Below are 27222 nucleotides of genomic sequence, written 5' to 3'. Positions count from 1 at the left end.
GTCAATTTCTTAAGGCTTAGGGCTTAAATCATCTATTGTAGACCGGCACTTAGACTATAATAATCAATTAAAACAAAAAATTATCTTGCAAAAAAAAATAAGCGTTTCAATCTAATATGTTTTCTCACTTGTTTAAACATCATTAAGGCTGCGTTCGGAAATATCACCCGTGTGCACACGAGTGTCATTCTATCTTTGTTATGTATCAAAAGTTAAACAAAGATAGAAGGACGCACGTGTGCACACGGGTGATGTTTCCGAACGCAGCCTTAGACAGACAAGGCGGTAGTGTATAAATATTTGGTGAACAGAAATACGCAGTAAATATGCAGCAATTATTTTATTAAACATAATGTGCATTTTGAATTGATAATTACCAGGAAATACAATATTTATTAAAAAGATATAAAAGTAAGGCTCTTAAACGATTAAAATCAAGAATCCGAGTAAAATGGCAAAAGAGGGTCAATTCGCTTACGTTTTAAGTCTTACTGCTTAAGTTTTTTTATGTGCCACGGCCCTTAGTGCCAGTCTACAATAGGTGATTTAAGCCCTAAGCCTTAAGAAATTGACCAATCACAATCAAGTATAATAGGAGAATACCCGACTGTGATTAGTCAATTTCTTAAGGCTTAGGGCTTAAATCATCTATTGTAGACCGGCACTTAGACTATAATAATCAATTAAAACAAAAAATTATCTTGCAAAAAGAAATAAGCGTTTCAATCTAATATGTTTTCTCACTTGTTTAAACATCATTAAGGCTGCGTTCGGAAATATCACCCGTGTGCACACGGAATCATGTAATTAAAGAAATTCTCTAATTTTTTAATTTATTTTTTGGTTTAAATTATATATCTTTGCGCCCTAAAAACTGCGTGTGGCTCTTTTGCCATTTTACTCGGATTCTTGATTTTAATATTTATTAAAATCAAGTACCGCCTTGATTAAAACTTGCTAAAATTCAAATATTTAAATATTATTAATAAATATTGAAGAAATCAAACAGGAATACAGATGGAACATTATCTGATGCAGAATCTGACAAACGCATCGAATAAATGCAAATTTTTTTATACCTTGCAGCTAATTACAGATTTTTATACATATAATTTCATTAGACATATAATTTCAATATACAAGTAGAATTTCAAAACTCTTATGTATATGTCTCTTTCTTTCAAGTCATTATACCTAATTTGCATTAGTTATCGAAACGTTTTTTCTTCTTTTTTATTAACATTCTTTTTTCTTTCCTTTTTATGTGTGTGTGTATATGTGTGTGTAGTTCCTGGTAATTATCAATTCAAAATACACATTATGTTTAATAAAATAATTGCTGCATATTAACTGCGTATTTCTGTTCACTAAATATTTATACACTACCGCTTTGTCTGTTTTAATGATGGTTAAACAGGTGAGAAAACATAAGTACGTTGTAAGTTATTCTGTCTTAAATTATCGTCGTCAATTGCCCATAATTAAAGCCGCTAGACGTCTGCCGGGCCCAAAACCACTTCCGTTAATTGGAAACGCCTGCTATCTTTTGAAGAAAGATTTTGATGGTAAAAAATGTTTATTTTTGAAAAAAGAAAAAGATAATTGATATTACTGTTATCTATGAGTCTTTATTTTATGCGTGTTTAATGTAAAAAATTTTCCATGTTCCTATTTCAACTTTGCAATAATTTCAGAATTTTTGAATAGTATGTTGAGCCTTATGGATGGTTAGGTATATAGAGCATTGTCACCGCGCGAGGTCTCCAATATCAATTCGGAGTTTGTCCGTCACTCCTGCCGACCCTTAAGAGTGGGATAGGTTGCTCTTCCGCTCCTGGCGGTTAGACAGCCCTGAATTAGCTCAACTATGATCGATTGGCAATTGTAATTAATCGTATTCAACGAAACGGCTCTTTTCGATATCAGGATGAACGTGAAAAAATATATTCATCCAAGGAATAAATACAAGAAACCGCCGGATTACAAGCAACTCGCGGTCTTGTATCCGGAGTTTCGCAAAATTGCAATCATGGTATGCTGTCTTTGGCAATTTACAAAAAACAGTAATATTATGCAAGTATAATCTAATGTAATATTAGTCCATATATAATGCGTGGCTTGATAAAAAAAAGGAAACAATATCAAAAAGTGTATGTTCATATAAATGACATATTGAAAAAGAAAAAAAATGTGTACATTAAAAAAATTTTTTCTTACTCTTTTTTTTTCTCTAACTTTTACATTTATAGGAATATAAACATATAATGCACTTAGATGGGACAATGTGCAAAGTAAATAAAATGCTTGTTTATAGCATTCTATTCATATTTCTTATTTAGGACATTGCGGGAAAAGTTAGAATTGACTTTCAAAACAAGAAGAGTCTGCGTGTACTTACAGAGACACTTTTGAAGCATGACTTTGATCTACATGTAAGTATTCCACCAGACAATCTGAATCCAGCAATCACTCTGCGCATGAATTACGTTCTATGGATAGAAGATTTGATGAAGCATTTCAAATTGGAAATGGATAAGATTGCAGGCATTGACATTGGTAAATATAAAAGCCTCTTTGTAGCACTTTTATGAAACATATTTGAAGCTTTCAAATCATACACTTAAAAAGCAGAGGAAAGAAGAAATTTTTAATATAAGAATAATAAGTATCACAAAGTCAATCACAGCGGTAAAATAAAGATAGCTTCTTAAAATCATGCTTTTTTTTAGAATGGAGTAATGATATTGTTTAGTAGATGTTCTTCACTTTTACAATTTAATATAATGTTTTGAATTGCTTAAGATTTTTAAATAAATTTGTTTTAAATAGGGACAGGAGCAATTTGTATATATGCTTTGTTGCTGGCAAAAATCTACGGATGTCATGTAATTGGCACAGAAGTAGATAAGAAAAGCATGGAATATGCAGAGAAATGTATAGCAAGAAACAACCTGCAAAATTTAATTAAAGGTTGGTGCTATTAAAGATATTATTTCATTTGAAAAAAAAACAAAGATGAAGATGCTTATGATATTAAAACTAAAAAACTTAAATTTATATAATGAGATATTTTTCTTTAATGTAGTAGTTACAGTAAATTCCGATGGAATTTTTAAGGATGCGATGGAAGATGATAAAATTTACGACTTTTCGATGTGCAATCCGCCGTTTTTCGAGAGCGATGACAATGGCGAAAGAATCGCGAAAGTTTTGCCACCGAGAAACGCGCCTAGCGGAAACGATAGTGAATTGAAAACCACGGGTGGCGAAATAGCCTTTGTGACAAGGATGATAGATGAGAGTATCGATTTGGGAAATCGAATAAAGATCTACACTACGATGATAGGTAGAAAAGTCGATTTGTTCGACCTTAAAAAACTAATAAGATCGAAAAATATAGAGAACATAACATGGACGGAGTTTTGTCAAGGTCACACAACACGGTAAATATTATATAAATTAATATTTTTAAAATTTGCTTGTTCGATTTTATTATTAAAATTCTCTGTTTTGATACATGGATTATTAGCACAAGTTTAGATAAATTAGTTTCTTAATTAATTACGCTATTATTGTTTATTAAATTATTTAATAAAGAAAATATTGATTTTAGAGATTAAGATTGTGTTTGTCAACAGATGGGGTTTGGCTTGGAGCTTCCTACCAAAAAACGTTTTGGACCTGAGTAGCGCACCTGTTATCAGAAAAAGTGGAAAATCCATTGTACAATCCTTAAAGAAAGATTCTAAAACTTTGATAACATTTCCTAAGAACGATAAATTTTCTTGTATGGAAAATTTAGTCAGTTTTTTAAGAACAACGGCAGAAGAATTAAATGTAATGCATTATTTCTTATAGTGTTGTTTATCGATTATCACTAATTAAGAATTATATATAATTTAAGGAGTTTCATTAGTTTTAATTAGCTATAATTAAATTTCTCATTGCAACAGATTAAATTACAAGACCTATCCATTCCTGAAGATAGTTCTGACAGCTGGTTAGGTCGAATAACTGTTAGAGAGAAATCATGGGAGCACGCGCGCAGGAAACGACGTTTAGCGCAACAGATTGCGCTGAAAAGAGTTAAAGATAAAGATGAAGAGCATAACAAAGTGAATGTAAAGACTGGAGAATATTCAAACTCTATATCTATCATAAAAGAACCTAATGATATCAAGCAAGATAATAAAAATTCTTCAGATAAAATATCCTCAATTAGGGCTGAAAATGAAGAAAGTTCTGATAAAAAAGTATTTGAATGCGTTCCATTACTTACTTGTAAGCTCTGGATAGAGATTGAAAGTTCTGAATGTGAAGAGGCAATTGTTCAAAGTGATATATTTAGGATATGGATGATATTTGAAAATGGAAGCGGCGGTTTGGACGCATTACAATCACTACGACAGTATTTGATAAATAAATTGGACGTAAGAGAAAAGATTCTCGTTAATCAATCAAAATCTGTTAAAAAAAGAAGAGAAAAGAGAAGGAAAATTTCTGATGAAGATGTCGCTATTCCATTGGAACGATTATAGTGAGAATAAAAAAGATCCGTCTGGATAATAAACAAGACATGCAGAAAGTAAATTACTGGCAACTTCTTAAATTAGATCGACGCTGCATTGTACATATAAAACGATTTATTTCATGCAACATGTTTAAGTCTGCTGTAACAGGATGGTATATGTAAATCAAATCCGTAACTTTTTTTATTTATGTATAATATTATAGACCTTATAATTATTATACTCCTCTCTCTCTCTCTCTCTCTTTATAGTACACGACTAATGCCCAACCAGCCATAAAAGAAAGAAGAAGAAGAAGAACTATGTCTATGGTCTAGATATACTATAGCTGCGGTCGGAAAGCCTCTCTCTCTCTCTCTCTTTATAGTACAATTTCGCTAACAAGTGTAATATACTAATTTATTATTATTTTTATTATTGCAATGTGGGAAAATGAATTCGTCCGAGACAATAATTATCGACGCGACAATACATCGCGTTACATTGACGATTGATCAATCGTACTTTTAAAATCTGCGAAAAAAAATATTGATGCTCTCACGTCGGACTTAAAATGTTTCGCTTAAAATCTATAAGAACGCTGAAACAAATTAATCGGCGCTATTTCGATAATTAAAAACTTCGCGTTTATCTTTACTATCACTATTGCAAGCTGAATTATGAATCACTATATCGCATTGATCAAACCGCGGCGAAAAATTTCAATTCAGGCCGCGGAACAGGCGAGACGAACAAAAATTAATATTAACAGCACAGTAACAATTATTTCTCGTTTATTTACTTTCGGTTCTATTCGCGAAATTTGAAATCGATTATTATATGATCGCGGTGACTCAATTAACGATCAATTATTGTGTCCTTATAACGAATATGGAGGTAACAATACTATGCGTATGCTTATCATCACTGACTGAAAGTGTTGAGGGTATATAATGTAGTTTTATATTTTAGGAATAGAAACCTAAATATATAATTCAATGATATTCGTACAAGAGGAAGCACTTTCATGTGATTGCTGTAATGAATGAAGAAAGATTATAGATTATACGCATATATTTAGGTATATCGTGGTGCTTTCTTTTTTTTTATTGATGGCGACTAGTAACAACGAAAGCCAAAACAGCACATGGCGATTTGACAAAAAGGACTAATAAAACGTGGTATACATAATAGAGGAAAAAAGAAAGAAAAGACTATCTTCAGAACTTACTATAAATTCGATTAATTTTTCAACGCTATTAAATCGTTTCGATGAAATAACAGTTGGCCCTTAAAAAAAGGAAAGAAATATATGATCGCGCACAAGTGAAGAAATCACATTGCTCTTTGATTTTGTGATGCGAAGAGGGTACAATACCTCTTACATTTAAGACATTTAAAACGCTCGTATTGAAGATTGCTTTTTAAACGACATGGCACTTCCTTATCTCCTTGTTATATACATTTAGTATAACAAATAAGTGTGCGCGTTCTTCGCGTGAAAATTCAATCTTTCGCGCGAATGTGTTATGTATTCTCTTTTTTTTTCGCGAACACACTATGACGACATTATTTTGCATCTTGTCTCTTTTCGAGAGTCCTCAACTGCTTTTAGACGATATAACAAAAACAGTGCAAATATCAAGTATATGTGTAATATATAATATAATATATTACCGTACACACGACAATCCTCGCGCAAAATTATTTCCACGAGGGACTAGGGCTTAAAAAAAGAAAAAAGAAAGACTACTGGTGTTCGTTGTCGACAAGCGAAAAGTTCAGCTCTCCGCCGCCAAGACCGCCTCCAAAGTCCCAGTTTTGCTAGTTTCCAGTTTTTTTATCTCCATTTTTTGTTCGACTTTCTCGACTTTCTTCTCCGTCGTCGTGGATATTTTCTTCGTCTCTTTGTCGTCTTTCTTCACATCCTTTTCGGTCTTGGCAGCCTCGCCGCCATCTAACTGCGATTGTTCCTTCTGCCGTTTTTCGATCTCCGCTTTGAAGTTATCGATGTCTTGCTGACTAATTTGCACGAAGAGAATGCCGTTGATGACGTTGAGCATGTCTAGCACAGAGCCCATGCTAGGCGGCTGCACCTGAATCGGCGGCAAACTCACGCCAGACTTGCCCGTGTAAATCTCATTCATTTTCTTTTGCAACACAACCGCCTGCTGGGTCAAATGACGCAAACAATCGCTGCTTTCTCTCGTCTTCTCATGCTCCTCGCCTAGCTGTTGCTTGTAGATCGCGTACGTTTCTTTCTCGTTGTTCAGTGCCGCCCGGAAATCGCCCATACACGACTGCGTGCGTGCCACCAGATGATACGACACTGCGACCTTAAGCGAACGCGGACCGTGATAACGTAGATTCAGAGCTAACGCGTGTTCCAAAAAGCGCAGTGACAGCTCATATTCGCCGACCGCGTGTAGGATCAACGAGATGTTGCTCTGAAAAAATCAGACACATTGCAATTTAAACGTTAATCTTTTGAAAATTTATAAAGTTATACATTCTCATTGAGAACACCAGTCATTTTTAGACTTACATCGAGCAAGGCCACTTCTGGATGATCCTCGCCGCAGACTAATAATGCCAGATAACGTGCTCTATACAGTAATCTTAATGATACAGATACTTGGCCATTGGCAAAGGAATATAAGGCGAGATGTATCTGTATAGAGAACAAAATATAATAATCACACATTGTTATAGAGAATTGTTAAATAACCATTATATCATTATTTACTAATATTAGTCTATAAATTATCTTTTTTTATATACTTATACAATATATAACTTTCTATAATGTAATCTGTATAAAATACGCAGAGAATTATATTTTTTTATTTTATGTTATCATTATTTGAATTATAAAATTGCCATTTGTATTTTAAAATGATTGATATAACTTACGTATTCTGTAATGGTGTACGGATGATCAATACCGTTGACCCTCTCTGACATAAGAACTGCTTTTTGCTGAGTAGCGAGCGCCTCCGCGTGATCGCCCATTATGTAATTCAATCTCGCCAGCATTCTAAGACACTGTGCGATCTCGGGATGCATTGCGCCGTAAACATTATTCAGTAGATTTAATGCCTCGCTAATCAATTCGTATCCATCCTTCAAGTATCCTTGCTGAATCTTGCTTTGACCGGTTGTATAAAAATTATACGCATCGCTAGCCTGAAAGAAATCGAGTTAAAATTAAAATCATTTTGTTTAATCCTATAATTTTAACTTGAATGACAATTATTCTTTAGGCTCTTTCTTTAATTTTTTTAGAGATTCAACCGAAAATCAGTTCGAATTCAAAAAAACTTTTTTCGATGATTAATATTTTATAGCTGTCTTGAATTATTTCTCCATAAATCGATTATTTTTTCTAAAATTTTAAAGTTATTATGCTACTAATATATTTTTCATTCATTCAAAATCGGCGACTTACTCTAGGGTTGATATGCTTGACTACGGGGAAAATGTTCATTATATCATCCTCGAAAAACGTCGCCCGGTTCTTGTTCTCGAAATTGTACTCGCGTAGCAATATCTGAATGCCGGTCTTGATGCAGAAGCCACGCAGCAGCGAAATCTTTTGCAAATGGAAATGCTCTATTGTGGCGTCCAGAGACTCTGGACTTGGCGTTTCCCAGTCATAATAGGCCTTCAAATCATTTTTAATTTGCTGCCACAATGATTTAGGCGTCAACGATGCCCACTCCACTTCTGACTGTTGCGGCCCGTTGTTTCTACCCTTGCGTTTATTACGGCGTTTCGCAGTTTTGCTCTGAAGCTGATACAGAAAATTACATCAACTACTGATTCAATTATATAGGAAATATAATTTTTTCTACAATAACTGTTTCTGTACTCTTGGTTATTTGTCGTTGATTTATAATTAATAAAATTTTGACTCTATCGCGCGCGCGATTATTGTGTCGTGAGAGAATTAATTAATAATTTCACATTAATTTAACTGCCACATGACTAACCTCTTCCAAATTTTGTTGTGGGTGTATCATTTGCGCCGAGGACAGCAAACAATTAAGAAAGTGGCTGACGGCTGCGGACAGGCCCATCAGTTCCGTACCCTGCAAGATGGATATATATGTATGTATAATTCTGTTCTATGATATCTAATGAGAAAATAATATAATTTTATATTTAATAAGATAGGTAATTTTATACACTTGATAAAATAAGCAAAATAAATAAATTTATATTTAAACAATTTAATGTTGTATACATGCACGTACATACACACACACCTGCATGTAAGAAGTGAAAATGTGTTTGGCCGATCGAAGAATCAGTTCGGATACAGCAATGCGATTAAGATACTGTAGCTGTGGCACTGCGGCTAACATGGCCGCCAATTTACCGAGATAACGAACGTTGATGCCTCTACCATGGAGAGCCTCCACCAACGTGCTGCCATCCATCGCAGCCGCTGTATGGTCTAGGCACTCTCGTATCTATAGAATAAAAATTTAATTAAAAAAGAAACATACAATTATATTATAAATATATCAAACCAATTGCAGGAATTTAACTACAACTTTGCAACGAACTTACGAACGTCGGTAGCTGCATTGTAAGTAAGAAATCCGCGGCGTCCTTCACTAATTGCTTCTGTTTTTTCAGATCATCGCCATTGAAATCCGGATGTTTAACGCCGGGCGAGAACACATCCGGATTAAATCTCACGTCGAACTCGGCATCTCGTAGACTGCCCACCGCCGCCGCAGCTCTTCGCACTATCTCCTTGGTACTCTCCTCCACTATCATTCAAAGATAAGATTCTTTACCAAACTTGTTTTTTTGTAACAGTTTCTTTGCAATTTATATTGTCATATCTTTTTTTTCTTTTGTCCTAATATTCAAATATTTACTATTAAATAAATTTCTTATCAATATTGATGTTAAAGGCTATTTCGTATCTTTGAAGACGCACATTCTTGTTTCTCGCCACCTGTGATCGAATCCGTAATGCTCTCGACGATCTTTTTAGCTTCATCGGCTTCTATCAACGATTGGGCGCAATCTTCCTTGTTACTATCCACTGTCACCATGGCAGTCGAATCCTCCTTTTTATCCTCCTAAAACCAAAATTATTCATTCTCACCACTTTCTACAATCATTATTCCAAATTGTTCACAATATTTTGAGTAATAAATATAAAAATATAAATTATGACAAGGAAAGAAGTCTGTTTACTTTGGTAGGTGCCTCTTTCTCCTTCTGAGATCTTCTAGCTGATGTGAGCTGTTGAAGATGAACAGCTGCATGCTTGATAAATTGGACATATCTGGCCTCAACAAACGAGTCTATGAGCTCCTGGCGTAAGCAGGCCAGTCTGTGTTTATGCTCCACCGGGAAGCCCAAGGCTCGCGCTTCCTTGCTTAGCTCCACACCTTCCACTGAATAGGAGAAATATTTTTTTTAAAGTAAATAAAAGCATATATGTACATAATTTCTTTCATAGAAACATTATAGAGTCGGTGGTTCTTTGACTCACATTTCAAAAAATTTACATCGGGCGGAAAAGTTCTCAACAGATCCAGTACATAATGCCGCGAATCGTTACCAATGATACCCTTGCACTCTACACTGCTGCAAAGTTCGATCTCCTCGCCGGCATCGTTGATAACTTTATGAGGAAGGATCTTTAACTGTTGACCAGCTTTATTCAGCTAAACGTGAATATCAAAAATACTTAAGTGTCAAAGTTACAATGGAATGACAATACATACAAAATGATTATAACGACAATAAAATCGATCAAAATAATTTAACAAAAAATTAATTACATTTGTATATAAGCTTTTAATAAACAAGATTATTTGAAATTAGGTGAATTGATTAATGACTCTTTTACAGCTTTTATATATACGTTGTCAACGCAAAAAAAAATCTGTTTTTATTTTTATTATCTTACTATTCTTTATACTGATTTATCACTATATAGATCCTGCTCATATATCCTGTTCACTTACCAATTCAAGGTACTTGGGATGTGTGAGAACTGTCTTTCCGAAGTCGATGGATCCATAGACCACCGATTGTTCCTGTTCACGTTCCAGTATACCTGGTATGATAGATTGCGCTGTGACGCGGTAGCCTCTATGAGACAAAGGTCACGAGAAACAAGCTATTAACTTAAAGAATCAATAGAAAAAATAACGTTAAACAAAATCTGAGAAACGCACCTATAATCTATGACAACGGTGCCGAGAGTATAAAGACCAGGCAAATCCACGGCCGCATATACCCGGACACCTTGTAGATCGTTGCGGGGCGCAACGAAAGCTGCAGCGTCGCCGCCCAACTCTTTGTAATGATCGCGCACGTCGAAGCCGAGAGAAAAGAAGATGTTATTCCAGATAAACATCTGCATTTTGGCTTCCTCACCGGGATTGATCGCCATTACGTTACCATCGATCACCGCCATCGCTCCACGAGTGGCGGCGGCCACAAAATCGCTGTGAACCTAACGATTTATAGATAATTAAGAGGAAAAAAAATTTAATTATAAGAATCATTATGTTATTTACTGTTGAAATTATTAAAGACAAAAATTGGCGTTACTATTATGATATTATTTTAATTTTATTGTATCAATATACTATTTTGTATCACATGTTAATGTGTATGAGAGATACATAGCACACCTTGAAGATGGCACGTTCCCGTAGTAATCTTTCAGGAAGGTTTTTACGTGGTAATTCCCTCGTAGTTTGCAGTTCTTCGTTCCAATCGCGAGTTTGGCCCGGGATATGTTCTTCATACCCCAACTTTGAAGAGAAAGCTAGAATAAATAAAAGAGGATTGATTATCTGATTTAGTCGGAAATCTGATTTACTTATTCTACAGAGAAAGAGCGTTTCCTATAAACATTTATATCCATTAACATCTCCAAGCGATTAATTTTTTGTAATGTATGTGTATGTGTGTATAGTGCTTTATTTTAAACATAAATGCAATCAAGTTTTATTGAAATTTTTTATTATAAAACTAGTATTATCTGCACTAATATTCAGGCATATTCAGATTCTGATCGTGGATCTTTTCTTTTTTTTTTTTATTGTTGAAATAAATCTCAAAGTTTTCTTTTTATTCTAGAACTTACTATCTTCTGCACGAATGGCGTCGATGGTGTGCTCAATTGGCGGTGCACTCCAAGCGTACAGTTGATAAGGTGTTGCCACTCGCTCGAAGGGATGCCTTTGAGTCCTGCGTCGTTGCATAGCGGCAAATCCTCGTTTAAAGGCCGGACTAAGTTGATTCAACAGCTCGATCAAGCTGTGACATAAGTGACTAGGCGTGGCTGGTTTAGGATTGAACACTTCTTTGGTCGACTGGTTGACAAAGAAACCTCTAGCACATGCGGTCAAATAATACTGTTTGTCCTCCAATGTGACTACATGCAGATATATCAAATCGCCGTGAAGCTTTCTATGGCCAGGCGGTGGATTCCATCCTGACGTTGTTAGGACCTAAAAAAATGCAAAAAATTTAAAAGTTTAGTTTATCTCTTTCTCTCTCTCCTTCAAATGAGAGTATACAATTTTGAATATTATAAATGTAAAAATTTATTGTTTAATCATCTTTGAAAGATTTTTCCTTGGAATAATAAATCTATGTTGCTTTGAGTAAGATAAAGTACGTATATCAGAAGAACGTCACTAATTATAATCTGATATGGTCAATTTATTCCTTTTTTCTTCTTTCAATTCTTATCTATCAGATTATTAATCTACAACTAATCAAAAATTGTTAACCTTTAGACACGGCGGGCACTTTTGCTCTTTCATCTGCGGCTGGAGAGGAAACAAGGGCCTATCCTTACATCCGGGTATGATGTAATCAGGCGGCGTGCAATCGACCGAATCCGCTCGGGTCTTCTTCTTCTCTAAGATATCGCCGTTTGTAACGGCATTGAGAAATGATAGACTGCTACACTCGACGCCATTGTAAGCGTCCGCGGGATCTACGGACTTGAGAAGATCGCGCACGTGTCGCACGTGTATACGTGCCTCCCGCATCGTGTACGGCTCTTCCACTACCTTAATGATCGAACCATCTTTCAGGCCCTCGATATTCTTCAGCTCGGCAAAGTTATCCAATGTGTTGCCATCCAGCTGTAGTGAAAAGCATGTGCGGTGGCACGTGTCTTCGCGATCCATGAGTAGCTGATGGATTTCCTGAAAAAGAAAAAGATATTGGTAAATTTCAAGTAAAACTTTTTTAAATTTGATGCCAAGCAGAATATTTCTTAAAAATCTCCCCATAAATTTAATATAAATACGATATAAAGTAAAAAAATAATAAAATAATTTATTATTACATAAAATAAATGATATTCTTCTTCATATAGTGTGTGGACAACAATATTGCATCATCGAGAAACGAACAATTACCTGCACAAGCTCCATGCTGGAGACTTGTATGTCGAAAGGTTCAGAACCTGGGCTGACGATCTTGACGGTGAAGCCCATATCCTGAATGAAGACGACCTCTTGCTCATTCGCGGGATCCTTCTCCTTATCAGCGACGTCCGCTTCCTTCTCGTTCCCATCATTATTCTTGTTGTCTTTCTCTTTCTCGCTTTCCTTCGTCGCCTCGACTTCTCCCTTTTCCACAACGTTCTCGCCAGCAGAACTCGTGCTTCCGCTCTCTTCTGCTTCCCGTTTCACCTCTGAAAATGTAATTCACCGTCTATAAGAGGAACAATTCCGCGAATTATTTTACAATCTTATACATTTTATATAAAAGTTCCAATTAAATTTATTAATGTCGATATCAATTTACAGATGCGCATGTGTAATTTTATCGAAGTTTGTATCTTTATGGCTTAAATTCAAATTTATCTAAATTTTCTAATATTATAATTTCTCCTTAAATTTATTTAAAATATAACATGCGTAGATTTGCGGATAAAAACTTCTATTCAATATATATTTCACGATAAGAACTCATACTAACTACATACATAAAGAAAATATGTAGTTTTTAATAGTAAATAAAATACGACCGATTATAAATCAAATTGAGAATAAATTATAGAATAATACATAAACTCGCTCTCGCCCTGACACTGAAAAGGAGTTGCGACGCGTTCACGAGAAAGATATAAATACACCGTAGTCTCCGAGTGGTCTCGTGCTGTCGGATGCGCTTTCAAACGCATTCTCTCGACACTCACATTCACCGATGCGTTTACAAAATAAATAGTACGCGCCGAAATGTCGTCCTATTTATGTATATCGGAACACATGTTTGCTTTATACATCCATTTCGAAGCAATAAAAAAGGTCATAAAGATGCCTATTGCATCATTAGACTTCTTTTATTACAAAAATATATATATTTAATCCTCTCGGTACAATTTTTTATCTCTGTATCTCTAACTTCCTATAATTTAATCCATTTAAATGTTAGAAGGCTAATTCTTATTAAATTAGTTCTTATCGATTCAAATGTGTTTTTTACAATTATAAGCATTATAATAATATTTCATTCTTCCACTTTATATGTAATATTTCTTGTATTTCTTATAATTGCGCTTAGTTTTTATTATATCATTGTTAAACTTATTAATTATATTAATTTGTGTTAATTTAAACAATATTGATTTTTCTTTCGATAAAAAATGGTATATATTTTTGTTATAATCACGAAAAAATACCCTTTTTTCATAACTTACTCCACTGATTGAAGCGAATCACGAGACTGATAAGAGAATTGTTTCATAACTCAATAGCTCTCTTTACGTTTATAAATAACAGTTAAATTACATACGGTAAAAATTAAAGATGTAATATAATTAAATCTATCATAAACAAAGAATTATCTCCGATAATTGATGATTGGACAACAAAATTTTAAGTTTTAAATGCTTGAATACACACATAATTTCTTTTTTTTTTTCACTTTTCTTTTGCTGGCGCGTATATTGCCTGTCTTATCACCGCGTTATCGGTGTACTCTTCCACTGTCACTCTGTGTAGAATTATTGTACTCCTATTACAACGCGGGTGTGTAATTGGATGTAGATATAAAAGGCATCTTATCACAAAATAATGTGAGAAAGGTCTGTAAATACGAGAAGAAAACCGCGATGATTACATATGCGTATTATAAAGAAATATTTTTTTTTTTTTTTTTAGAAATAACATATGTAGAATGTTGTAGAAACGTGTCAACTTTTGAAACAATGTTTCTTTGGAAGAAAAAAGTAATCGGCTACTGTTTATATATAAATCTTTTTATTTTTTAAATAATATAACAATTATAATTTTTCTGCAAATAAATGTTAGATTTCTTGCTAAATAAAAGCAAAAAAAATTACCTTTGTAGGAACTTTTGTTAACTAAAAAAGGAAATAAAGTTTTATTACACTTATCTATATTACTAGTTATCATAGTAATTAGGTTCAAAACAAAAAGTTATTAAGATAAGACGCAATCGGAGGTAACTCGGCTCTTAATGATTGACAAATGAAGTGAGTTAAAAAAGCAGTGAGCTTTATTAGACGAGATCTACTGAGCGACAGAACGTTAGTTTTATTATTAACAATTATCACGGGCGCGATGTTTTATGCACCTGTCGCTAAAACACAGCACGTTGACGAATGGCATCATCGGTTTCATTCACGTTATAGCGCGAAAACGGCTTTAATATCATTAATAAAATGTTCACAGTTGAAAGATTATCAATGCTCATGAATCGTCGCGCTTTTCTTCTCGCCATTAAACCGCCGCTTAATTTGATTCACGGGCCTGAATAGCATCGATGCAGTATCGTATCAGCCGTTGACCCCGGCAAAAGTTAGAAACCGATCGATTATTCGCGTCCTTAAACGATAATGTAATTTGATAATTTTTATCAATTTTTCCTGATAATTTCTTTTTAAATTTAATAACAAACAGCCGAAAATATCAGAAGACGATACTTTGACAATTTTCCGATAAACTTGAAGTAAAAATATGAAAATATAAAAAATATAGCAAACACACATATTCATGTTAAAAAATAAAACTTAAAAAAAAATTAATTAAAAATTATNTATTTAATTAAAATTTTTATAAAAATATTGAATAAATTAAGAATAAATGTGTATATTTTTTGAAAATATACATAACTAGAAACTTATATATAGAAATTTAAAAGACGTTTCTAATTTTACACATAATTTGGATGTTTTTCAATTGTTTTTAAATTTTACGGCCATGTATCTTTTCAAAATTGGAATTAAATAAGTAGAAAAATGGATGAAATATAAAAAGGCGTCAAAGATATAGATATGCGGTAGATAAACGACTATATAGTATTTACAGCTAAATATAGAGCGCAAACGACGGGTTAACCGTATGCGGGTTCACGAAGAGTCTGAGACACGTGAGGAGGATCGATTTAAACACGCGAACTCAAAGGTGAAAGTACGAACTTCAATCTTCAATCGTATTGCAACTACATCAGTTTGCTTGATTCAATTGTCATCGAGGGATGTCTGTTTGACGTAGAATACTGCGTGTAAAACAGTATAATAGCCGGCGCCGATAACCCCCGTTATCGGTAGGTGCTTCTTCTTCATTGCGATTCCGGATCGCAATTGTTCCCTCGATACAGATGAATGAGAATGCGTTAAAACGAAGTTTTTTTCCCCTCTCGTTTTTCATTAAACTTACGGAAATATACGAACGATTATACAGATCGATCGCTTCCTCGTCCAATCAAGTTTATCGAATTTTCCAGATTTTCTGATGCAACACAATCTTAAAATTTTATAATTTTTAATAAAATTTCGTTTTTTTAAATATAAAAAAGATAGAACAATTTACAAGATTGTAAGAAGATAAATTGGATTTGTTTCTAGATACTTATCCTGACAATAAGAAATGCAAACAAGGAATTTTCCAGCCGATCATTAACATACACATGTTTTTCATCTGTTCCATGTCTGTTGAGGAAAAACATGTTTCGGCGGAAAGAAAGTCTATCTGCAGGTGTCCTGTATCCTTCGAAAATGCATATTCCCGTCAATCAAAGTCAATTCTTAGAAGGAAAACATGTGTTTCGTCATCCTTTTTTTCATTTCCTCTATTTATACATCAAGAAAAAAGAAAAGAAAACGCGCGATAGAAAAAGCGCGACAGAAAAATTAGAGAAATTATATTTTCGCCCCGCACGAAGTTGACGAGGTCGATTCCAGAGAAGCGCCTTGTATTCATGGACATCGCTTTCCATTCGTTTCAAAGATTGTTTTTACGCTATTGGAGTACGTATCACAGCTGGCCCTCTTGTTATCTAGAATATCTCTTATTCGAGTCCCGACGGCCATACATTGACGTCACTCACAAGTGTCGATGTTGCATCATTCGTTATTGTTTATCCTAGAATGTTACATCCCGTAGTATTATGCTGAGATTCGTATCGCGAGAACTCGACGACGTTAAACTTTACGTCGACGTCTCGGCATCGAACATTCTCGTCCGTCTTAGACAACGATGTTGCATCATACGGTCGCTTCTTCGTCCTCAAAATCAAGATTCGTCGTAAATATCGACGTTACACAACGACAGTTGTACATATCGACTAAAAACAAGAAGAAAAAAAGCGATCTGAGCTTCCAATCGAGACACGAGCATAACTGAAAATGTATTACGTAAACGCGATTACAGCATGTGTGCGTGCGTTTGATCGTCTTGTGTAAATCTTGATATATCCAAACCTAGATAAACGTTGACCATTTCCTAAAAAGATTGAAGAAAGTATGAAGAACGTTATCGTTCTTATCATTTAGGATTCCAATAATTACTGCAATTAATTTTCTTGATATTTTCCAATGATTGCAATTAACTTCTTGATATTTTCCAATAATTATTGCAATTAATTTTCTTGAAATTCTTGATATTTTCATTGGGAAGATCTCTTGTAAATATTTTGAAGTTTACATCAATTTTAATAGTGTAATTTATATTACTTATCACTGATTAATTATCGCACAATCTATGTAGAACCTAGAAAGGCAAAACAAATTTAGAATCCCTACTTCATATAATTTTTTATCATTCTATCTGCTCAAGTTATGTTGGAAAATATCTTTGAGGTACCTTGGAATAGAGCAGCTCCAAGATCTCGATGAATTCTTCGCCAAGTAATTTCGACGATCTTTTAAATTCTGACAATGAGATTATTCTCGAAAAATATATTCCGCGAATACTTCGACTATTCGAAGGTTCTTCTCACTTGCATCTTGATGATTATTTCTTTCGAAACATTGGATACTTTCACAAATTAGTTGGACAAGTTTGTCCTTTCATTAGTACCTCCGACTATTTCGAAAAGTATCACGAGGAAAACATTCTAATAAATATCTCAGCTACGGATTCATCAAAGGTGGAAGCCAGATAAAAACTAAATACAAATATGTTCCAGCATTCGACGACTCAGGAGAAAAAACGTACTTTCGTGTGCGAACCGGAACGACCGGTTGTTGCATTCGAGAATCTACTCGATGAAGTAGAGCTTGATCGATCAATCAAAGTGAAAAGATCATATTCCGATTAATGAATAAATAACGCGCTACGAGAATTTCGAACGTAACCCTGGAGATGAGATTCGTCCGTTGGCGCCGGCGATACGTCTTCTGCTAGACCCTTCTCCCTTCCTCCTTTTGCCACCCCCTCCAACGATGGCGACTCACATGACCCCGTGCGTCGAGATTCGCGCAATTCGCGAGGTTACATAACGCGCTCTATCTCGCTCCCTCTCTCACCCCCTCGCTCGCTCGATCGAGGCCGGCTTTTGCGTTCGAGGTGAACGACGAGCGATGAACGACGAAAATGAGAGAGAATCTCATTGAGAGACATCGTCGACGAGACGATGCGAGACGCGGACGTCACGTCGTCCTCGTCGAAGATTACATAACCAAATTGAAATGAATTTAAAAACGCCGATGATTCTCTCACGCGACGATTAACCTTAAAAAGCACCACGACCAGCCTCGTGCGCTCGTTATCGCGCGCGAGGATGCGTGTTATCGGTTATACTAACCAGTCGTCTTTGCGGTCTCGTGGTTCTGGTCGCCGTTCAGCAAGGGAATCGTCGAGTTACCGGTGTCCCGTTCAGACGTATCTATCTGCGCGCCGACTGCCATTTCCGCGACCATTTAAACGACGACAACGACGACGACGAAGGAGAAGAAAACGATGAGGATGACGACGGGGTGTATATATATGTATATATATGTATAATATAACGAGCGTTTTCTGTATCTTGTAGTTGCCTCTCTTCAGTTGACGCGAAACTCCTCTTCTCCGTCCGTCTCTTCGCTCTCTCGCTAATCCTCGTCCCGATTTATTATTCGATCACGAGCACGCACACCCTTTTGAATCGTCCGTTCGGTGCCGACCGAGACGCGGAGAGCGACGACGACGTCCGACTTTTTCACGGGGCGACGCACTACTCGAGCGCGCGCGGTCCCGCGGCCCGCACGTGCGTTTCGAACGGGATACAAGGCGCGGCCGCGATTGGCCCACCGCGGCGAGCCGCGATTGGTCCGTCACCGTCCGTTGCCCGCGGACCACTCTATGGCGTGCTAGATGTTTCAGGCTCGAGCGCGGGCTAGGTATTTTATATAGAGAGTGAACAATACGGCTCGGATCTGACTCGCGTATATTGATGTAAAAAAACAATATGGCGTAACCAATAAGTATTGAGATATCTTTTTCTTTATTTGCTCTCTTTATACTGTAATAATTATAATAATAATTATAATAATAATGGGAGCTTTCCAGCAAGAAACACATATAAACACAAGTCAAATGATTAGCTGTCAAATAGAAAAATTTTAGAATCTTTAAAAATTCTTTATTTAATAGTCAATTGCGTGGCACTGTGTTTATCTGTATCTTTTTTTTGGAAAACTCCCAATAATACTAAAATACAGTAAAATACATTAAAATTCTAGAAAGCAATAAAACAAAAGTAAAATATAATCTAGTTATTTTTCAAGGGAATTACTACGGATCAATAAAACAAGGAGAGATCGAAAATCACTATCTATGTTACTAGGCTTCAAAAATCGCTCTCAAAGTTGCTATCTTCTTGGCGATTCCTAACCTAAGAGCGCGCGCGGTTATTCGATAGCAGGGTGACGGCGAAAATAAAAGCGTCGCCTTTTCAAGAACATTTCCGGAACGACACAACGGAAAATCTCAAACAATCCTTGAAGGAATCGTGATCTGAGCTTAGACATCGCAGAAATGTCAACGGAGGAACAGTCGAATTTTCGATTAGGACCCGATCCCAATGTCACTTATCCTATTCAAGTCCAATATTGCGGAAATTGTTCACTACCTATCGAGGTAAATTACGATCAATTTTTAATATTAATTATTGTGTATAATAAACGGAGTTAATTATCAAAATTAATTCTAACTAAACTGCTTTACTTTAGAATTCTTATTAGAAAAAAAAAATTAAGACAAAGAATTATTTAAGTTTTTAGAGCTAAGATTTTATTTTTTATTGGACATACGTTTTATAAAAAGGAATTAGTATTGAAAAGGTTAATAAGAGTTAACATTAGTTGAATTTTTAATTTACAGTATTGTGAATACTATCCTGAATATGACAAGTGCAAGCAATGGCTAGAGAGGAATCTGCCTACTGAATTTGAAAGAATGAAATTAGGTAATTATTGAAAATTGAAAAATCTTAGAATCTTAGAACAGTTTTAACTGAAGGATCGTGCTTTGATCAGCTACAGAGGACGGCTCTATAGAAGCTGGCGGAGGAGAGGATGAAAAGAAGCGACAGAAGCGAGGTGGCAAGGGTATGTTGAAAACCAAAAAGAAGGAAGATATACCACGGTTAATTACAGTTTCTAGAGCACCCAGAGGAAAGAAGAAATCTGTTACAGTTGTGACTGGCCTCAGCACTTTTGGTAATACTGTCAATTGATTAATTTTGATTATAAATCAAAATGATTGAATGAATAAAATGCTTATAATATTTTTAATTTACAGATATAGATTTAAAGGTAGCAGCAAAGTTCTTTGGCAGTAAATTTGCTTGTGGGTCCAGTGTGACTGGGGATGATGAAATTGTCATACAGGGAGATGTCAAAGATGATCTCTTCGAAGTCATACCAGAAAAATGGCCACAAGTAAGTTATAAAAAAAAAAAGGAGAACAAAAATATATAAATGTAACAATTTTTAAATAAAAAATTGTTTTGTTTTTTAGATTGATGAAGATTCCATAGACGATCTTGGCGATCAAAAGAGATAAGGCTGCAGATATTAAGCATGCACAATTGTATTTAATATACTATTTCCAGTCACATGTTTTATTATAAAATAAAATGTACATATAAAATATATTTAAATAAGTTATGTTAAGATCTAGATTAAGTTTCTTCTTCTTTATATTCGTAATCACCTCGCACATTTGCGACTATTTGCAGCACAGTTTCCAACTCTTCCTCCGATAGACGTTCCTCGCTTTCTTCAATCAACTGTGCTCAAAAATATAGAATAATTATTTCAAAATATCTGATTGCTAATCAAACTCATAGACTTGAAACTTTTCTGGTGTTTCAATCAGAACGTTTTTTTTTTTTTTTTAAAAAAGGATACAATACCAATTGTATTTCGATTGGTCGAGTAGGGCAGAGGTTGAGAAGAGCAAGCTTTTCAGCTTTAGTCAATTTGAAAGGCTCCATTGCTTTTAAAAACTCCTTGATTTTCTCTGGGTTCTGCGTCTTGCATGGCATGCTTTCCAAATATTTGATTGTCTGATAAGTAATGGTCGCCAATTGATTCGGCTTCTGTTTTTTATGGGATTTTGTATTTCGCAAAATATCTAGAACCTCGTAATTGCTCAAAAGAGTATTCCAATTTCCTTTTACACTGAAAAATGCAAAGATTATTTTTGCAGGTAAAGCAAAGAGACTTAATATAACAATGACTTACACTTTCATGTCCTACACTTTCGTGTTTTTAGAAAAGAGTTTTAATAATAATTCTGTTGAGAGATTGTATATAAATGTTTATTTTATTTTTTTTATAAGGTTATTTAAATGTTTTGAATTCCCAGGTTATGAAGATTAATAGGTTAATTATTTTTGCAGCTTCCAAAACATTGGCTAATACAATAACTAATAAGCCCGTGTCACACGCACGCACTACGTAATGCGGATCGGATTCGGATTACGGATTGCGAATCATCGATCACCCAATCAACGAAGTAGTCAAGTAACTACTTTGTTTTGATTGAGTGGTATGTATTCTGAGGTTAATGGTTCGGAGCATAGACATTTTGACACGTATCTTAAGGCCATGTTTAACGCGCATGCGCGAGAAAGCGTCCCCGAGAACAACATTGATACTATGTCTATGAGGAAAACGGTTTCATGAAAAACGGCAGCACGACCCCTCTCAGATTTCTCTCTGTTTTTAGTCATTTCATCTGCTTATATTTCAAACTATAAAATTTTACCATTTTTTTTCGCTTTGATCTATGTTTTTAATAGATTTTAATATTTGCATACTAATTCCAGGATTAAAATTACTTGTACAAATATTTTCATAAATTCAGCTTCTTTTATTATATTTAAAATTAAAATTAATTATATTACATGTATTTTATGTACATATGACAATTAAGATTTGAATATCTAATATATATACAATATTATTTTATTTTCTTCTTTAATATAAAAAGATATACAATTAAACTTCAAGAATCCTTATAGAAATTTTTGAGTTAATTGAGCGATTCACTTAATACTTCCCAATTATATTTTTTTGGAAAATATTTGTGTACTCATGTTATTTCAAATTTCTACTTGCAGTAAGTATAATAGTAGCAACTTCGTCAGAAATCAATTTGTTATTTTTCAAGTTGATTGTTAAATCCCTTAAAGTTTCTATTTTTTTAGTCCTACGTCTAACTGTTTCTTGAAGAATTTTTAACTTTCGTGATGTATCTTTATAATATTTGCAAAATATTTGCCAATTACGATCAGATGCAAAATCCTCACGACAAAAATCTCCAGCATATCTCGGAACATGACAGCGTTTTTTATTGTTCTCTTCTTCATTTTCAGTATTTCTAGAACAAAATTATTATTAATAAAAAAATAATTGAAATATGATATGTTCTTTTGCTTATAGTCTTACCTTCTTTTAGCTGTATTAATTTTTTCGGACATGTTTTCAATTTCATCTATTTCACATATTGGATCATCATCAGAATTAATGGAATTTTCCTTATGATCCTCAGGGTTAATGGAATTTTGTTTATGATCCTTCTTATCCATACATACTTGTCTTACTGTTATACTATCTGCGTTTGTTTTACTGAAACAGATTTATCTTAATGATCCTTATATGTATGTAAAATTATAATAAAACAGAATGTAACTTACTCATATTCAATCGGGTATTGAGAAATCAGATTTTTGTTTTCGATAATAGTATCATCACATCTAAAAATTATGAGATAATTTCATTTTCTGCATATTTATGACAATCAATATACTTCAACTTAACATTGCTTTGTTTAAATAAATATTTATAATTTACTTTAACAATTCTCTCTTAAGATGCAAAGTAGGAACAGCTTCTGAACACAAGCGTCTTCGTATAGTTCCTTTTATCATACTGATATAAATAATATCATCTCTGTCAAAATGTTTATTACATACAGAAGCATATTTAGATACTTCTTTTCCTATAGCAGTAAACCATTTTAATCTTAAATCTTGTCTTGTAGGTATACTAGAACAAGAATTGGGATAACTTTTATCAAATTAATATTAATAATGTTTTTGATTAATGAATTAATTGAGTAATCTATTAATCTGTAATATTGGCCACATATAGAATTTTATAATGAATATGAACACTGAATTGTGATTTAATATAAAATATATCTTACTATATATATTGCAAAGAAAGATTGATATATAATTGTACGGTTTTAAATGGATTAGCAACTTTTCAGGCATAGCATTCATTCTTCTAACCTTCAAAGTCTGACACTTCAACATCTTATTACTTTTTTTCATAACAAAGAGCGATAATTTTTACTTTTCAAATATTCTTTTGCATACAAAAACGTGTCGAATGAATAATTTACTTGAAAATCTCAGGTAGACATATTCGAAATATTTTTACATTTGGTGAAGTTCATGCTATATAATACAAAATATACATTGAATATTTACCTATGAAAAGTCACATCTTCTTCCATACCGTACTCTTTTTGACAAATACAGCATGAGCGTACCATAATTTACAAAATAAACAATTCTACTGTTTATTATGTACTTAGCGTTTTAGTTGTCTATGTATGTGTACATCAGTGTGCACGTTGCTTTTGCTCTCGCTTCATGACGAGTCATATATAAATATATATATAATTAATATATATAAAATATATCCATAAATGTTTTTTTCTCTTATATTATAATATAATCTTTATTCGCATAAAATTAAACAAATTATTATTTGTTTATATATCTCAAACAAATAAAAATTTTGTCAATAATGAAAAAAAAATCGATTAAATGTTATTATATAATAATCTTATTTAGTTGCTTATCTACTAAAAATAAATATACAAAAAAAAGTTTGTTTTAATCTATTTTAATTTTTCATTGTCATCCTCTCTCACGGCTTCTTTTATAAATTATATATTATATTTATTATTATTATACTTTTGTATTCTTATTAATTTGAGATATATATAGTTTTAATTTTATAAGGGAAGGAAAGGGGGGAAGGATAATATATATACAAATAATCTGCTTGGATATAATTTTCCATTTTTTTCTCTGAGAATATTAGTATTTCCATAAAATTAAAACTTTTTTAATATCTTATCTCTTGTACACATTCTGTAAGTAAAACATATTTTAATTAGTTGTGAAAATATATATCAATACATCCACAAAGAAAGAGATTTTAAAATAAATTGCAAAATTTTACAGAATTATGCTTTGCAAAGAATATATGTTCATAAAAATGTTCGATTATTCTTTTTTTCAAATTATCCTATAAATAATACTAAAAGAATCGGGTAAAATACCATGTTAATAGTCAAAAATGAGCGCACGCTCCTTAAAGCCTGTTGAAACGCTTTCTCAAATCCAGCACTACCAACGTCCTATCGATAGAAAAGATTTATTGATATTATAATTTTATATTAGAAAAATACAATAAAGAATGCTTGACCTTTATTTAAATATGGAAAATTTGTATTTTTTTTTTTTAAATAAGATTAATCTTATATGTAATACGTACAAATAAGGGATCTCTTATAACAACTATTCCAGCTGGATCATATTTCCCAAGTAGTTCAATCGTCGTTTGATTATCTTCCGGTCGCATTTCATATAGCTTATGAATAATATACTCGTCCATTCCGAATATCCAATCAAATTTGTAGAAATCGTTTATTGTGATCTAAAAACATCATTTTTATCCGACAAAAAGAATTTTATATAAAAAAGATACCCCAACGACGACCCACTTGTCTCGCGACATGAGAGTAATTTGTAATTCCCTCTTTGCGAAGAGTAGACATTGCTCTAGGTTCCGGAGCATTGCCTACGTGATATTCCAGAATAGCGGCACTTTCTACTTCCCAAAAATCGGATAGACCCATTTTTCGCACTTGATCCTGAAACACTGCCTCTGCGATAGGAGAGCGGCAACTATTTCCTAGAAATAGCGAAGAAATTATACGAGAGACTCTAATTTAGGAATATTATCGTCTTTAAAAAACATGCTTTTTACGCGCTCTAAAAAATTAATGCATTATAGATTAAGCGTAGATATTTCATTTTCGCGGGTAATATACATATTCGTTATTAATTACGTAACGTTTAAAAATAGTAAAGAAACTTATAATCTCAAGTGAAATAGTTTTGTTTTATAAAATAACTAGAAAAAGATTACTTTTTCATCATATATATTATATAAGAGTAATCTAAATTCAATATTCATCCCTTTGCAAGAAAAAGAAAGTTTAAATTATATTATATCTAACTTTCATTTTCTATCTAAAATAATAGAAAACAATTTAAAAAATTACATAATTAATAATTAATAAATTAAAGTACCTAAACAAACCATAAGAACTCTCTTCTTTTGCGTCATTTCTTGATTCCTCTCATTAATTGCAAGCTATTGTTTATAAGTTGCTAGAAAAATTAGAAAGAATTATGTAATATTTATTCAATTTTCTTAAAATGCAGCTCCCTTATGATATGACAATGCATTGTTGTGCCCCTAACTACTAAGGAAGAGAGTTTTTGGAATTTGTACGCCCAAAGAATTAGGATCCACGCTCGAAATAAGACTTCCGGACTTTTGGTAGAAATTGATGTATTTCACAAGACTTGATACACTTTTCACTTATTCGCGGTTATAGGGATCGAACGCGATACGTATAGTATTTTGTTAGAATGCGATTGAGCGAGCGAGATTATCATCGCGAGCTTCGATCTCATTAGACCGGTCGACCGAACGTACGACGCGGGCGTTAAGGTTTTTCGCCAACATGGGCTGTGATACGTTCCTATCTCGAGTAGTAATGCCAATTATTCCTCTTCCACGAACAGATACGCCTCCAATTTACTACCGACCTTTCTCTCCCCCCGTCGGTCACATCCCTCTTTCGACACTTCTTTCTTTAAAGCCGCTTTTACGAGCGTCAGAATGCGATTGAGCGAGCAAGGTTCGCCTTCGGCGCATCTCGATATATATACTTAATATATATTAATTAATTAGGTTGAGTGCTTGGTGACCCTTAATTAATTAGGTTGAGTGCTAGGTGACTGGGTGACTCTTGTCAGTTTGCCTCATCAGCTGTTTACATCAGCTTCCGAGAAATTGGCTTCCTTTTCCTTATAGTCATGTCTCTTGCTTTATTTTATTAATAATCTTTTATTAACTTATTTCTTTCCTTATTGCTTTTTCTTGAGTTATATTTAATGTTTTGTTTTGCTTAATCTCTTCTGCTCTACTTTAATGTTTTCTACTTTAATATTGAGAAATTGGGTTACAACAGCATATACAATATACATCACTGCAAATTTTCAGTAGAATATATATATTTATAAAAGTAATTATTTGTAAGTAAAGACATCAAAACCAGTTCGCAAATTCAGTCATCTTTAAAGCTCCACTTTTTCATAGACTTTGAAACACTGAAGATCTATTCTTTCAATTGTGTGATTGTATGAGATGTAATTTTTCACAAAGATATGACTTCATTAAACTACATATTCATATAAATGATATATTTTTAGGATTTCAATTTAAAAAAAAAGAATTATTCTTAATATTTTAAATGGTAGTCATAAATGAAGAAAAATTTGGTAATATAAGATTTTATTAGTTTATATTAAAACATATTTTCCTAAAATTGTTTTTAAACTAATATTTAGATTACTCTTTGTATTAATTTGCATATTTGTTTAAAAATGCTGTTACACTTCTCAGGCATTGCTCATAGGCTTTTTGAAATCCTGCGCTACCAGCATCCTGCAAGAAAATCATAAAAACAATTTAATAATTCCATTTTGTTTTCTGATTTTATGAATGTTGAAAGATGACATACACAATACGGATCTCGTATTATGACTTCTCCGCTTGGATCATAACTTCCTAGAAGCTCCACTTTTGCCCGGCATT

General features: G+C 33.6%; 7 protein-coding genes and 1 long non-coding RNA gene across 9 annotated transcripts in view; 2 read left to right on the top strand and 6 right to left on the bottom strand.

The window, feature by feature from the left end:
- Nucleotides 1-1747: 1747 nt before the first annotated feature.
- Nucleotides 1748-4751, top strand: LOC115242323 (U6 small nuclear RNA (adenine-(43)-N(6))-methyltransferase). Its single transcript, XM_029818539.1, has 6 exons — nucleotides 1748-2032; nucleotides 2340-2556; nucleotides 2830-2970; nucleotides 3086-3443; nucleotides 3639-3837; nucleotides 3954-4751. Exons 1-6 carry the CDS (start codon nucleotides 1928-1930, stop codon nucleotides 4536-4538), a joined length of 1605 nt encoding a protein of 534 aa, XP_029674399.1. The 5' UTR covers nucleotides 1748-1927; the 3' UTR covers nucleotides 4539-4751.
- Nucleotides 4752-4872: 121 nt separating this feature from the next.
- LOC115242322 (clustered mitochondria protein homolog) lies at nucleotides 4873-19017 on the bottom strand. The gene is made up of 17 exons (XM_029818538.1): nucleotides 18567-19017; nucleotides 12929-13206; nucleotides 12290-12712; nucleotides 11638-12004; nucleotides 11180-11316; nucleotides 10718-10998; nucleotides 10505-10631; nucleotides 10027-10201; nucleotides 9726-9928; nucleotides 9463-9607; nucleotides 9084-9289; nucleotides 8777-8983; nucleotides 8501-8599; nucleotides 7957-8301; nucleotides 7422-7694; nucleotides 7054-7179; nucleotides 4873-6955 (listed from the first exon to the last, which is right to left on the bottom strand). Exons 1-17 carry the CDS (start codon nucleotides 18679-18681, stop codon nucleotides 6290-6292), a joined length of 4173 nt encoding a protein of 1390 aa, XP_029674398.1. The 5' UTR covers nucleotides 18682-19017; the 3' UTR covers nucleotides 4873-6289.
- LOC115242327 lies at nucleotides 14447-18558 on the bottom strand. The gene is made up of 2 exons (XR_003885036.1): nucleotides 17624-18558; nucleotides 14447-17530 (listed from the first exon to the last, which is right to left on the bottom strand). It is a non-coding gene; the product is annotated as an uncharacterized LOC115242327 (long non-coding RNA).
- A 574-nt stretch (nucleotides 19018-19591) lies between the features above and the next one.
- Nucleotides 19592-20919, top strand: LOC115242314 (density-regulated protein homolog). Of its 2 annotated transcripts, none has more exons than XM_029818528.1 (5): nucleotides 19592-19879; nucleotides 20123-20207; nucleotides 20284-20460; nucleotides 20543-20682; nucleotides 20762-20919. In XM_029818528.1, the coding sequence occupies exons 1-5, from the start codon at nucleotides 19778-19780 to the stop codon at nucleotides 20804-20806; spliced, it is 549 nt and encodes a 182-aa protein (XP_029674388.1). In that variant the 5' UTR covers nucleotides 19592-19777; the 3' UTR covers nucleotides 20807-20919. The 2 variants fall into 2 exon arrangements, with proteins under 2 accessions (XP_029674388.1, XP_029674387.1); XM_029818527.1 differs by having other exon boundaries at nucleotides 19594-19879; nucleotides 20278-20460.
- On the bottom strand, nucleotides 20837-21828 carry LOC115242315 (DNA-directed RNA polymerase III subunit RPC9). The gene is made up of 3 exons (XM_029818529.1): nucleotides 21490-21828; nucleotides 21159-21426; nucleotides 20837-21032 (listed from the first exon to the last, which is right to left on the bottom strand). The coding sequence occupies exons 1-3, from the start codon at nucleotides 21495-21497 to the stop codon at nucleotides 20925-20927; spliced, it is 384 nt and encodes a 127-aa protein (XP_029674389.1). The 5' UTR covers nucleotides 21498-21828; the 3' UTR covers nucleotides 20837-20924.
- A 271-nt stretch (nucleotides 21829-22099) lies between these two features.
- On the bottom strand, nucleotides 22100-23936 carry LOC115242339 (THAP domain-containing protein 1-like). Its single transcript, XM_029818565.1, has 5 exons — nucleotides 23748-23936; nucleotides 23104-23298; nucleotides 22947-23006; nucleotides 22699-22878; nucleotides 22100-22630 (listed from the first exon to the last, which is right to left on the bottom strand). Exons 1-5 carry the CDS (start codon nucleotides 23810-23812, stop codon nucleotides 22348-22350), a joined length of 783 nt encoding a protein of 260 aa, XP_029674425.1. The 5' UTR covers nucleotides 23813-23936; the 3' UTR covers nucleotides 22100-22347.
- A 394-nt stretch (nucleotides 23937-24330) lies between these two features.
- Nucleotides 24331-26776, bottom strand: LOC115242293 (low molecular weight phosphotyrosine protein phosphatase-like). Its single transcript, XM_029818481.1, has 6 exons — nucleotides 26172-26776; nucleotides 25647-25727; nucleotides 25055-25245; nucleotides 24826-24987; nucleotides 24611-24688; nucleotides 24331-24419 (listed from the first exon to the last, which is right to left on the bottom strand). Exons 2-6 carry the CDS (start codon nucleotides 25681-25683, stop codon nucleotides 24402-24404), a joined length of 486 nt encoding a protein of 161 aa, XP_029674341.1. The 5' UTR covers nucleotides 25684-25727; nucleotides 26172-26776; the 3' UTR covers nucleotides 24331-24401.
- A 126-nt stretch (nucleotides 26777-26902) lies between these two features.
- Nucleotides 26903-27222, bottom strand: part of LOC115242294 (low molecular weight phosphotyrosine protein phosphatase-like) — a 1122-nt gene continuing 802 nt past the window's right edge. The window contains exons 3-4 of the mRNA XM_029818482.1: nucleotides 27149-27222; nucleotides 26903-27072 (exon numbers count right to left, since the gene is read on the bottom strand). The exon at nucleotides 27149-27222 is cut by the window's right edge and continues 82 nt beyond it. Coding sequence (XP_029674342.1) covers nucleotides 26989-27072; nucleotides 27149-27222 — 158 coding nt within the window. The 3' untranslated portion in view covers nucleotides 26903-26988. The remainder of the gene's footprint in view (nucleotides 27073-27148) is intronic.

This window comes from Formica exsecta, unplaced genomic scaffold (genome assembly GCF_003651465.1).
Source record: "Formica exsecta isolate Colony F162 unplaced genomic scaffold, ASM365146v1 scaffold59, whole genome shotgun sequence".
Lineage (NCBI taxonomy): Eukaryota > Metazoa > Arthropoda > Insecta > Hymenoptera > Formicidae > Formica > Formica exsecta.
Note: the sequence above shows the minus strand (reverse complement) of the source record. Positions and strands in the feature narration are given on the sequence as shown.